The 15,243-nt window shown below is 48.2% G+C and overlaps 1 protein-coding gene across 11 annotated transcripts in view; it reads left to right on the top strand.

Moving 5' to 3' along the window:
• The window catches only part of Ripor2 (RHO family interacting cell polarization regulator 2), a 179,580-nt gene that overhangs the window by 138,880 nt on the left and 25,457 nt on the right, over positions 1–15,243 (top strand). For all 11 annotated transcript variants that reach the window (XR_013425497.1, XM_078020619.1, XM_078020615.1 and 8 more), the window contains exons 5-9: positions 592–615; positions 1,733–1,786; positions 4,288–4,437; positions 7,000–7,063; positions 14,474–14,517. Coding sequence is in view for 10 of the 11 variants with exons in the window: in XM_078020619.1 (XP_077876745.1) it covers positions 592–615; positions 1,733–1,786; positions 4,288–4,437; positions 7,000–7,063; positions 14,474–14,517 (336 nt within the window). In the remaining variant the exon portion in view is untranslated. The remainder of the gene's footprint in view (positions 1–591; positions 616–1,732; positions 1,787–4,287; positions 4,438–6,999; positions 7,064–14,473; positions 14,518–15,243) is intronic.

The following is a 15,243-nucleotide window of genomic DNA, read 5'->3' as shown; positions in this document are numbered from 1 at the left end:
GAAAAACAATTAGTGAAAAGCATTATCTCCACCCTCAGGAATGCTTCTTAAGTACCAATTTTACTTGTCCAAACAGCAAGGCAAGTATCTTTCCAACCTATATACCACTGCTACATTTCATGTTAACATCACGTTTTATTCTTGTTAATGTTTTTGTGGTGTTGGGGATGAAACCCAGGGCTCCCGCATGTTAGGCAAGTGCTGTACCGCTGAACTGCACCCTAGCCTAACATCATTCATTTTTAAAAACTTTAAAAAGGGACATGAATTCACATACCCTCAATGCTTGGGAGAGGAATGCTGAAGGCAAGAGAAAACCTTAAATCCCACAGTGGGCAGAGAGAACTGGGTGCAGTTTGGGGAACACAGAGGGCACATAAATATTCACTCTTTAAAGTATTCTTACCAACATTTAAAATAATTGGATTTTTATCTCTTTTAAAGCTAATGTCAAAATTTCAGTAAAATTTTGCAGGACTGATCATTATATTTCACAGATATTGTGAAAATGCAGGTGAAACTATTGTATTAGTGTTTAACATTTTTGAGGAAGATACACTTTAATCCACATACTCTTTGTTTGTTTTTTAGGGTGTGCTGTATGACTTAGACAAGGTAAGTTATTCTGTGTTGGGGTGTTTTTGAAAGATAAAACTGAGTCCTTGACTAGATATTCATGCGGGAGACTCCAAGAGCTGTAGAATCTTACAGAACCAAGGATTTTTCTAATCTTGGAAAAATCCATGCTTTTGTCTAATGAGGGTGATAAATAAACACCATGATCTGCAGATTCAAGGAAGTGTTCAAGGTCATTTCCATAGAAATGCTCTGGATGGTAGGGTCTCCCGCTGTCTGGATAAGTTTGAGGACTTCTGAAGTGTTTGGAGCGCCTCAGCTGAACCATCTTTAAATATTATCTATCGTACTTGATCATGTCTCAGACTTCTTTGATTAAAAAATGCAACATTAATTTATGTGCCACTAAGAAAATAAAAATGAATGACTCCAGTTAAACTTAGACAGTTCTTTCTTTCCACTTAAAATCTGTGTCTTGTCCTAACTGTCAGAACTCTTTTTTTATGGCTATTTAGACATGAATTTCTTACTTTCTTTCCTTTAAGCTATCTATGGAATTGCTCTCTGGCCACACCTTTCTGCGTACACAATAATTTTATTTCTATGCTGAATCACAGCAGATTCTTTCTGAAGATATTTAAGGGCAATTAAATTCAATGCGTAGGAAAACAATAACATCTACAACTCAGAGGTGACACACGCAGCGCTGATTATCTGTGAGCACGCACAGGCAGTGGCCTGCAGCGGCCAGTGGAAATCATGAAGTGCTTCCCAACTTCCTAGATGCTAAACTATGCAGGGGAAAATCCCAGTATGGAACACAGAGAATGCATTATGAGAATATTTGAATATAGTCCAACTTGACCCTGTTCTGCCAGAAATCCAATGCTGTCCATGGTTTGCCCTCCCTGACATTAAACACAAGGGTCACAATAATTAACCCAACTCCATCTTACAATATTTGATATTTTGAAAAATATTTTTCAAATGAATATTAAAGCATCTCTAAATAGTAATTAAAATAGGAGAGGGGAAATGTTTAGCATCAACTGTCTTTTTTTTTTTCTTCATAAGATAACAAAAAGAAATATTCACACAAACCTAAATCAATTGAATTGTGATTGACTAGACTTTTTCAAACTTCTTTTAATTCCAGCAAATTAAAACGATCGAGAGATACATGAGACGCCTGGAGTTTCACATTAGTAAGGTAATTGAAGTTCCTCTTGTCTTTGCTCCTGGTTCTCAGCTCTCGGTTACTGATCAATACACCTTTGGCCTGAGTGTAACATCTAGTCCAAGGAGAATTTCTTACCCAATTGACTCCTGAGCTGATTAGCAATTAAGGCCTACAACAAGCAGCAGGCAGGGAGGGGAACTAGGAGCCCAGAGCCTGAGAGCCCAGCACAGTTTGGCTCTGCTGTTATCCTGGTCTCTCCTGAAGGCCTGCTTCCTGTGTGGCAAACACGGCTGGGGGAGGACTTGTGGGCTCCATGTGGTGTGCTTTGAGATAAGAGTGGCCCAAACTGGCCCCAGCAAAAACTTTGCCCTCTGGTCCCTCGTACAGCTTGGCATCCCATGAACTCCTTCCTGAAGGCCCTTCAGTTATGTTAAAGACGGCTGTCGATGCCCTGACATCCGGCCCTGAACCCCATAAATACTTCTCTGGTGGTGCACCGGGTCTAGTGTGATGGACAGGACGATCACCCTGTGTTCTGGACGCTCTGAGGAATTATCAGTGCCAGTCAGGAGCTTCCCCTCTGGGGACATATCAAGCCGCCAGCACTTTCCATCTCCACCCACGCTCATCAGCCTCTCCTACCAGTGCAAGGCCTGGAGGATCTTAGCACATCTCCCTATTAGAAGTCAGAGCCTTGGACTCTGGCCCTTCCCACTCACTCTGTTGCTGTGTGGACCTTGCCTTTCCTCCCAGTGAAATGGGGCTGGGGAAGGACTAGTATCCAGTCCAGCTGATCCTAAGGATCTTTTTGTCTTGAAACCTGAATAAGATATATGTATATGTATGTATTGCTGCCTTTATAAAGTACTACTGCCACTTTGAAAGATACTTATTGCCTAGGCAAATCTGAAGTTGCTTTTATTTCTGCCAAACTCAATAAATAAAACAATGGCATCCATGAGAAGGGACCTGCCCGGCTACATCAGAAGAGGTACCCACACACCGGTTTTAGAAGTTGTCTGGGGATCTCCCGCATCAGAACAATCCAGGGTGTTCGTGTAACCTATCAGATTGCTGGCCCAGCCCCAACCTCCTGAACCAGAATGCGGCCGGGGTGTCTCGGCAGGAAAGCCCTAGCTGAGATTTAAAGCACAGTAACCCACCAAGAGATCTGAGCAGCCTTGAACCTTCCAGTTCCCTCTGGTCGGAGAGGAGTCCCCTGGCCTGGAGACTGAAGGCTGCTGCCATTTCTTCTTTTGTGCGTGTCGTTCTGGAGATTGAACCCAGGGCTTTGTGCACGTGAGGCCAGCACTTTACCAGCTGAGCTAGATCCCCAGCCCAACTGGGGTCTATTCCGAGTCTAGGAGTTCCTCCAGCACAGATGAGTGAGTCCTTGGACTCAGGAGCAACAGAGAGTAACCTTGAGCTGACCCGCGGCCTTCCCACAGTGGCCTTTCAGGGTAAAGCACAGTTGCCATCCCATTTCAGCTTCTCATCTAGGGCACAGCCACCTCTTAGAGGAAACAAAGTTCATAGCGGAATGAAAATTCCAGTGGCGTAGGTAGCCCATGCCTGCCGGGAGCGCGGGCTTCCTTGTTTCTGCCCAGGCCAGGTGGTCCTGTTCTCTGCCTGACCACTCCCGGCGACTGTGGCTGGGTGGTGCTGGTGACTGAAGTCAGTGCAGGACTATAGACATTGTCAGGAATAACTAGAACGCATTCCAGCCTCAGCCCGGAGGGTGCACTCCGACGTCTGTCCAGGGCTGTCCTCTGTGAGAGGGGCTGTGTGGCTGCACCCCTGGCCTCCGCCCACTCTGTGCCAGTAGACGCTCAGGGTCAAGCCTCCCTGGGCTGATGGAGAATCACTGCCTTTGAAGTATGAAGTGTTGTCAGGTGTGTCTGGTGAATGTGATGAGTCAATTTAAGAGGGTCTATTACTACGAGTAAGGGTAGAAGAGGGGTGTTCATTTTCATTTTTTCATTGTATTTTTAAAATTATGGTGTGATTTGTATACAAGAGTTCCCAGTTCTCATGGGTTCCATTTAATAAGTTTTAACAATTAAATTCTTATCTTAAACCACTTAATAAATTTATTTTTTCTAATTATTGAGCTAAGACATCACAAAAAAGATTTGTTATCAATAAACAGCCTGAAGTTCTTTTTTCAAAAAAATGCTGATGTGTAAAGATCACCTTCAGATAAGCTAGGAGGTGTGTATACAAGAGTTTTCACCCCAGATTGAAGCTAAAACCTCTTCCAGCCTTCGCTCCACTGACCGAAGCGCCTGTCCCAGTGGACCAGCTCTCTGAGCCCCACCCCAAAAGGCAGGGTGGTGTAACTTGATGGCAGGATCAGAGTGAAATCTGTTTGGACAGAAAACGGATCACAGTGGTAGAAGTACAAGTGACTGGTGTCTGTGGAAAGGAATAACAGAGACCCAGAGCACCTTAGGCTCATCCTGGTGACCCAGGTGACTTCTCCCAGGCCGGACAGCGACTCACGTGTCTGCCTTCCTGCTCGCACTCTGCAGGTGGACGAGCTCTACGAGGCCTACTGCATCCAGCGACGTCTCCAGGATGGCGCCAGCAAAATGAAGCAGGCCTTCGCAGCGTCCCCCGCCAGCAGAGCTGCCAGGGAGAGTCTGTCGGAGATCAGCCGGAGCTACAAGGAGTACACGGAGGTATGTGTACTGCTCACCTGCTTGCTGGCCGGCCCCACCTGGCCTGACCCCACCTGGGCAAATAGGGACCCACACTCATTCCGTGATCAGTGTTAACCTGAAAATAGAAAATACATGCTAGCGAGGCAATAGTGGAATTGTTTAAAATAAACAGGCCACAGTGCTCTGATTTTGTCACTTAAATGCATTTCCAAATATTCTAGTGTAGAATCCAACCTAGCTTTACCCTGTTGAAGAGCCCTTGTGGCCAAGGTGGCTACGGTGGGGGTCAGGGCTGCGCATCAGTAGTCCTCCTGCCTGCAACTCTGTGTGTGAGAGAGACTTTTATCTCCAAGGAGACAAGATAAAGAGCCGTGAACAGAAGTGTGCTGTTGTGAGTCCTGGTTGACAGTCTCTGGGGCCAGGCGCTCCGGGGGTCACCTGATACCAATGTCCTTGATGAAGTGGCTGAATTATTAAACTGCACTTCTCACTATCCCTTGGGCCTTTATTCAGAGATCCGATTTCATGAATGAAGTCATCGCCTGGCCTGACCAGGGCGTGTTGGACAAGCCCCAGGGCTGGGCATCTGCTTCGGGATGGCTTTGTGCACACCCTGCCCACTGCCTCCTCCATGCTTCCCTCTCCACAGAGTCTAAAACAGTTCACTTCTTACCTAAACTTTCCTTTTCAAAATAATGTTTTTAATGCATAAATCGGATAGGAATTCAAAGAATAAAATCATACATTGAAATAATTATTTCCATATTGTCAATACAGTTGTCACAATATTTTAAAAGTCAAGTGTGTGGTATAGTGTGGTGCTACTGCTCTATTAATACTAAGAGCTAGTAAGATTTCAAGGCAGGAAAAAATATATATGGTTTCTTAAAGTCATCTGTAAGACATGAGGTGACACCAACTCGTGATTGCTGTCTGGGGGTCAAGGTCACACAGGGTGCCACTGGTACTGCTGTGGCTTCTTTCTACACGCATGACGTGGATGTCTTGGGCCAAGTTTGGTGGATGTGATTCCTCCTACTCACCCCACCCAAGTGCACGGAACCAGAGGTAAAGACCCCAGCTCAGAAGCATCCCTGGCCCGTAAGTCCTTCTTTCTGGAGATCCCTGAAATCAAAAGAGCAGTTCCAATAAGAAGGCTGCTCGTAGCACAGAGGCAGAGAACCTACCGCAGCCGCAGAGGGCGTTTCGGAAACACCCAGCCTGGCTCAAGTGCCAGGGCATGGGGTTGTGACTTTGCTCAGAGTCAAAGGTGTGGGGCTCAGTTTCGGCGAGAGGAAGGGCGCCTTAGAGGAGAAAGTCGACCAGGACTTGGTGGCTGCGTGCCTCTCTTGACATCTCTGTGGCGTATGCCCTTGCCACCGCAAACGCCAGGATTTGACCGTGGAGGATCCGACGCTGGCTGCTCTGATGAGGTCCTCAGACACGGGGGTTAGGATGGGAGGGATGTGCCCACCCACATGCTGCTGCCGTGCTTCCCTCAACCTCAGCCTGAGGAGCGGACCCTCGTCAGACCCAGGAATCATTTTGGGCGGGGGGCTATGGCACTGCAGCAGGAGGCCTGCCTCGCCCACCCGAGCAGAGTTGAGTTCCTGTGCTCTTTTTGCCCCCGGTTTTTATTTAAAAAATCTAAACCTATGGAAAAGTTGAAAGACTAGTGTATTGAAGACCAGACCCCGTACCTAGGTTTTCCCGCGGGTAACGTCTTGTCGTATTCTCTCCCTCTCATGGGATTAGTTTTTCTTCCAAGTCACTTGAGAATAAGATATCGTGACATTTCATTTCATAAATATGTTAGCATGGATCTCTTCTTAAAAATCTTTTTCATTGATAAGTAAAAACTTTATGTACGGTATTCAGCATTATGTTTTCAAATATGTATGCTGTAGAATAGGTAACTCAGGCCACTTAACACATGGCATCTCTCTCTCTGTCTCTCTCTCTCTCTCTCTCTCTCCTTCCCTCTCTCTCTCTCTCTCTCTGCATCTCTGCAGTGCTGGGGATTGAACCCAGGGGCCATGGATCTCTTAATAGTAACAGTGCATCTTCTGCATAACCACATTCCATTGCAACTAAGAAAATTGACAGTCCTCCTGTAAAATTATCTAACATCTCGTCCACTTTCAAGTTTCTCCTATTAAGCCCATTGATGCCTTTTATAGCTACTTTAGTTTATTTGCTTAATTTTCAAATCGAGTTGGAATCAAGGTCAAGGTATTACAATTGGATACTATGTCTCTTCCCTCTCTTTAGAATTTGTTTCCCCATGATACTCTGTGTGTGTGTGTGTGTGTGTGTGTGTGTGTGTGTGTGTGTGTGAGTCCAAGCCAGTTCTCATAGAATATCCACATTCTGAATTTGTTTTTGGTATAATTGGACTTGTTCATCAATGCCTGGATGTCCTGCTTAGCCTCAGATTAAACATTTGGCAAGAATGTTTCAAAGGCTGTGCTGTGCCACTCCCGTCATTCATTCAGGGCCTGCTGTGTATTAAAATGACCTCTGCTTTGAGCGCCTGGGAAAGAAGGCCACTCTAATGCCCCTCTGCTTTCTGCCCCACAGAATATGTGTGCCCTGGAAGCGGAGCTGGAGAATCTGCTGGGGGAGTTCTCCATCAAGATGAAAGGTAATCCTTCCCCATCGGGGAGAGTACTCTGCAGAGCTCCCTGAGGTCTGAGACACATGCTCCTGTCTCCTTGTACAGACAGGGCCGCCCATGCTCAGCCCTACCCACAGTGTTAGCATATCCGTGCTTCTCGTCCTGAGTCTTGCCTTCAGCCTTAAAAAAGTACATTCATTATCCGAGAACCTCAAACATACACAAAGGTGGAGAGAACATCACAATGAACCTTCATAAACACACACCCATCACCTAGATTTAGTAATTAGCAGACTTTGCCTGATCTGTTTTCTTGTGTTTGTTTTCCCTTTGATGAAGCAGAAGTCCTTTGATGAAATGAAACCTAGTTCTGTCAGGCTGCCCTGGTACTCCAGTGTGCATGTCTTGAAGAACAGGGCCATCTTATTATAGCTGTGGGCTGAGTCCTGTCACATTACCACATCTAACAAAGTCAGCAGGCCCGATGGTAATCCATTTCCTTATTGAATTCTCCCAGTCCTCTTACAGCCAGTTTGCTTGGGTTAGGATCAGGACCATACATCATGAATAGTTGGTGGGTAGACCTTTAGGTTTCCTTTAATCTGAGACGAACCCATGCCCCCTTTCCCCTCCGTGGTCTGGTAGAAGACCCCGCTGGGCCAGTGTCTTACTTCCAGACTTGCCGGCTGGCCTCCTTGCCGTGTGGTTGAACCGCTCCTTTACTCCCGTGTGTCTGTAAACTACCACCCATCGTTTAGTCACAGAGGACCACGCCTTTGTAGCGTTCATTCCAGAAAGTTCCATTCTAGAAGCACCATTGATTTATACCAGAGCATCTTCAGAACAAAAGGGAGGTCTGGCTATAGATGGAACCGGCCCAGGGGTCACCAGATCCACAGCTCGGTGGCCAGGCAGGAGGCCCGTTTCTGTTTGACTGCAGCCCAGGGCTGGTGCTTAGCCTTCTGTTTTCTCCTGGGCTTTCTAAGTAGCTTGATCCCTGGGCTGTTAATGGGGATTTAGTCACCCTCTTGTCTACTTTCTGCAATTAGGGAAGTTAAGAAGGCAGACTTCTTTAAAGAGTGCTCAACAGGAGAGCTTCATTACAAATGAGTCTCCTACCTCTGGAGGCGCACTGTGCCCTGTGGGTGGAGTGAGGACCTCTGAGTGGGTACACCCTGGCCCTCCGCTCCCCGGTGGTGCTGCGGACTTGTTCTCAGAACCCGAGTCCTGTTCAGCCTCGGGCGTCTGCACCTGTCCGGGTTTTCAGTTCTGTTCTCTTCCTGGGGACTTTCCAGGCTCTCCTCCTGAGTCAGTGGTTCAAAGCCCCTTGCAGAAAGCCAGAGCACGTGGCGCTGGGGTGGGGTCCTGGAGGAAGTTTTTAACTTTGAGGATGCTGGTGTCAGCAGCCAGCACCATCCCTGAAGCCTCCCTTTTTGGTGAGAGGGAAAACGTCTTCATTTCCTACATGGGAAATGAGGGCTCAGGGAGCTTCAGTGATTGGTCCCAGAAGTGACACAGTCAGTTGGTGTTGAACTTGAAACTGAATTCCAGGCTCTTGGCTCCTGCTGCCCCGGCCCAGCCACACACTGTGAGGAAGTTCTTGCTCAAAGGGTGGTCTCTGCTAGGGGAGGTTCCCCACCCCACACAGACAGCTTGGGAGTGAGGGAGGGGCTGCCCACCCACCCACATGGTCCTCAGGGCTGGTTGACAGCCGTGGGTGGCATTGGGGCCCGAGAATCACCCTGCTGCTACCAGAGCTGGGGAGGTGGGCATGGCGATGGGCTGCTGACCTCCAGCTCCCGCCTGGCCCAGGGGTTTCTCCCAAGGCGCTCAGACCTGAGGCCGACTCTGCTTTCCCAGGGATGAACTTCTGTCACCTCTGCTTTCCTAATGTAACGTAAAAGCCGGAGGCCACATCTGTGCAGCCTTTGGAGGGTAACACCCTGTAGATACCCACCCCTCCCTGCAGAAAGGGCAAGGGAGGCCCTGCCTGCTGCCAAGAAATCCTAGCTCTTTGCCAGGGTGGATTTCTTCTGTTACTCGTTCTGGTAAAAATGACCACCCCAACGCAGGCCTCGACCAACTGAAGCTGTTGCACGATACCCTCAGACCTGGCAGCCCTGACTTCCTCCCACCACACCCTTCCCACTTCTCCTCCTGCCTCACCCCAGCATGCACTAACAACCATGGCAGGGCCCCGGTGACAGCCACAGTGGAGAAAGTGCTCCTGGGCGCCTCATGTTGGTCCCTGGCCTGAGCTCCACAAGAGCTCCCGGGGAAGTGGAGAGCGAGCCAGGGCACTTAATTGAATGGAGTAAATGACCAGCTGGACCAATAACAGGACCAGATGGCTGTGGAGGCCGGAGGGGAGGCAGGACGAGTGGGGAGGACGGAAGGAGGCTTCACAGTGTCACCCGTGAATTAGAATCAGCAGGACTGGAGTAGCACTCACCAAAGCAGGGAAGCTGCTTCCAAAATGACAGGACACGGTTCTAGCAACATGAATTCTACTGTCATGTGCAGCTAAAAGGGACCAATGATTTAAAAACAACCAAAAAAAGATGACAGGACAGACATAGTGGTGCACGCCTATAACCCCAGCCACTTAGGAGGCTGAGGCAGGAGGATCCCAAGCTCAAGGCCAGACTCAGCAACTTAGCAAGAACCTGCCTCAAAATAAAAAATAAGAAAGGCTGAGTTTGTAGCTCCCTGGTAGGATGCCCCGGGGTTCAATCCCCAGTAATAAATAAATAAATAAATAAATAAATAAATAAATAAATAAATAAAAACAGAAGAAGGAGCCTGAGAAAAGACCTGGGCGGCAGAGCGCTTGTCGGGAGGTGTGGGCAGTTCTTTGGGGCCAGATTGTGAAATGCCGGGGATGCCCCTGCGGAGAGAGCCCTAGCTCCGAGACCGGGGACCAGGATGGAGGTTCCTTGGGGAGAACCCGTTTCCTCCCGATGACCCCAGGCTAGTTAAGTTCCAAGCCCGCGTCCTGAAGTCTGGGCTAACTCCGTCAGCTCTGGGGCCCAGGGGGCCTCGGGAGAGCTGGTCAGCAAGTCAGTAAGGCTGACGCGGAGCCACCGTCAGCCACGGGCAGTGTCCCAGGGGCAGGAAGGGTGACTCTTGAGGAGGAAGATCCGGTGCAAGCGGGAGAAGCCGTGAAGGCCTTCTGGCCCGTCCACGTCTGAGCACAGGCCACCCATGGGCAGCTGCGCCCCGCGGCTCCTACCCTCCACTGAGGCTGTGAAGAGCTAGTGTGTCAGGAGCCAGTGAAGCCGCAGAGGGTTGGAGAGGGTGCAGTGCTCACGAGTCCCCTGGGCCGCGGCCTCCCTCCACTCGCCCTCGGGGCTCACGCCAGATGGCCTCAGAGTGGTCCTGAGGAGAACTTCCCAGGGCAACAGTGATCCCCAAACTGCAGGAGGAGAAACGAAACGTTCCGCTTTCCTGACTGGGAACGGGAGCCCCACGTGCCCGAGTGTGCCAGGAGCCGACAGCCCACGCGCTGCCACTGCCAGGCAAGTGCACCTGCACACACAGCAGAGCTTCAGGGAGCTCTGGCCAGGGCCACGGCCTCCTGTGGCCTTTCTGCTGCGTCCTTGCTGTAATCAGAGTCTCTGTGACGCCTGGACAAGCAGTTCCAGGAAAGTGCTTAATACTTGGATTACATCAGAGAAGTCATCACTGTGTACCTTTCTCCCTCAGTGAAGGTCTTCAGATACGAAATTTCTGGCAATATTGAAAGCGGGGGAAAAGTCAAAGGATTTTCCCCTTTCCTCACCTTTATCTAGCAACCATAGCGGGCCAGTTTCTTTTTAACCAAGCTTTTATTGTAGTTGCACACATAAACAGGCTATGAATCAGTCCCAAACTCATTTGCAGGCTTTTCTTTAAAAGCACTTTGGGTTTTTATTAGAATTAGCATGTCAAGCTTTGGATTTGTGAAAGGCAGCCAATTATGCTTTCCTTCAGAAGTATGTTTTTTAAAGACTCAGGGCCCTAAATTACTAGTGAAAATGGGTTTCTTTAATTCTGCTCTTAATTCAGTTAAGTCCTAAGTGCCTTGCCACCTTCTAACTATTAATAAAAGCTCTTCTGAATGGACCACTGGCTGGGGCACTGGACAAGCTGGTGAGTTGCTGCCACCTACTGACGGCTGCTGGCAACAGCAGGTTCTTTGAGCGCTTCTCTAGCCCTTGCTGTCTTAACCCCAGCCATCAGTGGGGTGGAAGAGCTGTGTCCTGTAGAGTCTCAGTTTGTTACCCAGCTCTTGGTAAAGGAGAGGCACCTGGTGACATGATCCCTGTGTTCTTCAGATGGCTAAATTCATGTTGGATGCAAAAAGAACCCAGAATACAAAGACTATAAATGTCGAGGTGAGGAGGCAGAGGAAGCAGGGACCCGTTAGTTACTTGGACATCTTTTCTGTGTTATGGATCTAAGAATCACAGGGCTGTTTTCTACCAGCTCATCAAAATCAGGGCTGCAACTGAGAAATCACTGGATAAACAGAAACAGGATGTTTGTGTCTTCTTGAATTCCTGCAGCGACTTTTGAAAGTTGTGCCTTATAATTTTTAAAACATTGAGAAGCGGGGCATGGTGGCACAGGCCTGTAATCCCAGCGGCTCAGGAGGCTGAGGCAGGAAGATCGTGAGTTCAAAGCCAGCTTCAGTAAAAGCAGGCACTAAGCAACTCAGGGAGACCCTGTCTCTAAATAAAATACAAAATAGGGCTGGGGATGTGGCTCAGTGGTTGAGTGCCCCTGAGTTAATCCCCATACCCCCCCCAAAAAAAATTGAGAAATATATCCCATAAATTAAAAATATACATAATTGCTCTACCCAGTACTAAACTTTGTTAAAATGATCATAAATACCCAACAAGCCTTTTCCATGTGTTTATGTTGACTACCAATATGTTAGTAGCTCTTTTATCTTTTTTGTTACAAAATAATTAATCACTTGATCTTTTCTTTCTTTCTTTTTTTTTAACTTTTTAGTTGTCATCAGAGCTTTATTTTATTTATTTATATGTGGTGCAGAGAATTGAACCCAGGGCCTCACACATGGTAGGCTAGTGCTCTACCACTGGGCCACAACCCCAACTCAATCACATGATCTTTTGAAAATCAAATAGAAATTACATATTTAATAGGAAGGAATCAAATATTTGTCATCAAATATTTAACTTTCTCCCCGATTCCACCTGCCAGAGATAGTTATTCCTAAGTGTTGGTCAGTTTTTCTAGATTTGTTCCTTTGGATTCATTTATATGTAGTTGAGATAAGACTCTTCATGACACTTTGCATTCTGCCGTATTTTTTAATTACAAATATTGCCTTTTATTAAAACTTCACTGCAAACATTTGTACTAAATTTTTAATTGGAATTTTTTAAATGTGTAGTTGTAGATGGACACAATGCCTTTATTTAATTTATTTATTTATATATGGTGCTGAGGATTGAACCCAGTGCTTCACATATGCTAGGCAAAGCACTCTGCCACTGAGCCACAACTTCAGCCCTTAATTAGAAGTTTTATCACAGATATTTTTAACCAGAAAGTTAAAAAGTGACAAAGATTTTTTCCCCATTTCTATTGGATTTATTTAGTTCCTTGATTAAAATTTTCAGACTCTGGGTCCCTGTCAGTATAAAGGCTTTGCTTTATGATTGGCAAGAAGCAGCCCACTGAAGCCAGAGCAGCTGGAGCTGGGATTACCAATCAGCCTCTGCCCTGAGCTCCGTGCCCTGGGTCGGGATGCGCCTTTCTCCCGCTCCATACTCAGGCTTGACACACAGTAGGCCTTTCAGAAAAACTCTGAGGGGCTGAGAGCACAGCTCAGTGGTAGAGCACTGGTCTAGAATGTCTGAGACCGAGGGTCCAATTCCTAGCACCTCCCAAAAAGAAAAAAAGGGTGGTGGAACGCACAGGCCCCTCGCCCAGTCCCACCTGCCTGCAGAGCAGGGCCACCTTGCTGTGACGAAGTTTGCTGTCACTGCCGCTCTCCTTCTGTCCTACAGAAGATGAAAGGCAGTCTGTCTCTCTTTATTTTTGATTTTAATTATGTAAGGAATACATTCTCATAAAAACACAAAATAAGGAAAAAAGCAAAGATCTTTTGTCATTTCTGCTTTGCTGTGTGCTTCCCTGATGGATATTAATTTGCTGCAGATCATATTTGTTTGTACTCAAGATTGAACCCAGGTGTGCTCTACCACTGATCTACATCCCCTTTTTATTTTTATTATTTTTTTAAATTTTGAGACCAGGTCTCTCTAAGTTACTAAGGCTTGTCCTCAAACTTGTAATCCTCCAGCTTCAGCCTCCCAAGCCACTGGGATTATAGGCATGCACCACTGTGCCTGGGGAGAGCCCATCTTTTAAATGAATAGTATACATCATGTGCTTAATACATGGGTATGTAACCCTTACCACATTCGAAGCACCTACTGTGTGCCAGATACCATCTGTTTCCTTACCAACAATTTTATAAGGTGGACATTGTTATCTCTATTTTAAAGGTGAAGAAACAGGGTTAGGTAAATTATCTAGGGTGGGCTAGCTGATAGGTAGCACAGAAAGGAGCCTCACTTTAATCCGTCTTCCAGTTCGCAGGCCCTCGCCTGCTCTAACCGTGTTTTGTTCCATACTGTGGGTATCTGGGAAAACTTTCCTGATTTCCAAATTGTTACCCTCATGCATGGTGCAGACCCTCGCCCATAGCAAGCTCTGGGTACATGTTGATAGAAAGAAGAAAGAGACTGGCCAGAGCCAGCGTTCCCGGACGTCCAGGAGGGGCCGTGTAGCTTGCCGACATTTGGTTTTGCTGCTGCAGATAGAGAGCGTGCCAGGCCTCCGATGGAGCGGGTCCTTTCAGAAATGGCCACTCTCCCCTCTGCGGGTACAGGTTGCTGCCAGGTGGAGGCTGGTTTGATTGGTCTTAATCACTAGTTTGTGTGAATGCAGCGATTTCATAATGCAGTGGATGGCGGCATCAGGGTGCTGGGTGGGAAGGACGGGGGAACAGGAAGGGCTGGGCTGGAGCCTTAACTGGGAAGCCCAAGGAAACCTCCGTCTCACAACAGGAAGGAAGACCAGACGCCCTGTATTTTCATGGGAGCATGTACACAAACAAGGGAGGGTGTCTTTCGGGCCCCCATGCCCTGACCCTGGCACCTGCCGAGGTGCCCAGAACTCTAGCCGCCCTGGAGCAGTGTCCCTGCCCCAGAAACCCTCTCCCCTCCCCCCCTCAAGGAATGTCCCTCCAGCCACCATAGATGGGACTCCCAAAAAAGCTGTTCCACGCAGATGGCCCCAAAAATGTTATCTGAGATTTGCCAAAATGTGGCACTGCACCTGGATCTCTCAGGGTGCGGCCCGGGCCTCGGGGACGCACCTTCAGCACCTCACGTCCTAACTGCTTGCCTGCAGGTCTGGCCGGCTTCGCGCGCCTCTGCCCTGGAGACCAGTACGAAGTGAGTATTCTCTGATCCACAGGTGGGGACTGAAGACCTGAGGGGCCTGAAGACCTGAGGGGCCAGGGCTAGTGGTATTGCTTTGCTTCTGGAGTGTTGCTTATTTTTATTTGGAGAAACATTCTAAGCCCATGAGAAGATCTGGAGATGGGCGAAGACCTGCCCCCTGCCCTTTCCCTGGACTCCCCTCTTTTAACCTTGTGCCACAGTGGCTTAGTTATCACTGCTGCCCTCGAGCCCCTACGATTCAGCTGCGCTGCTTTAGAGTAGGATGCCTCCCACCTGGCCCTCCAGCCTGGCCCTTTAGCCCAGCCTCCCGCCTGGCCCTCCAGCCTGGCCCTCCAGCCTGGCCCTCCCGCCTGGTGTCCTCCGGGGAGTGGGAGGATGGTCCGCACAGCAGTGCACAGCTCCCAGAGTGGCTCACTCTGGCTCTTGTCTTCTTATACAGTCTGTGTTCAGATTCTGCGCATGCCCCAGAATTGTACTTCGTAGCAGTTTTTTTTCCCCCTAATCGAAGACCTAATCCAGGACCGTGACCTTAAGTGTAATGACTGAAGAAGGATAGAAACGCAGGCCTGTCCATACAAACACCAACTCCACGGAGTACAAAGTCCTTTCCCGTGTTCCCCTTCTCAAGAGACCTCACGTAATGATGTGTCCACCTCCTCCAGTGCCCTCTGCCTGACCAGGGAGAGCCTGCACAGCCCCCCAGAGCATGTGTGGGTC

Source organism: Ictidomys tridecemlineatus, chromosome 8 (assembly GCF_052094955.1).
Source record: "Ictidomys tridecemlineatus isolate mIctTri1 chromosome 8, mIctTri1.hap1, whole genome shotgun sequence".
NCBI lineage: Eukaryota > Metazoa > Chordata > Mammalia > Rodentia > Sciuridae > Ictidomys > Ictidomys tridecemlineatus.
Note: the sequence above shows the minus strand (reverse complement) of the source record. Positions and strands in the feature narration are given on the sequence as shown.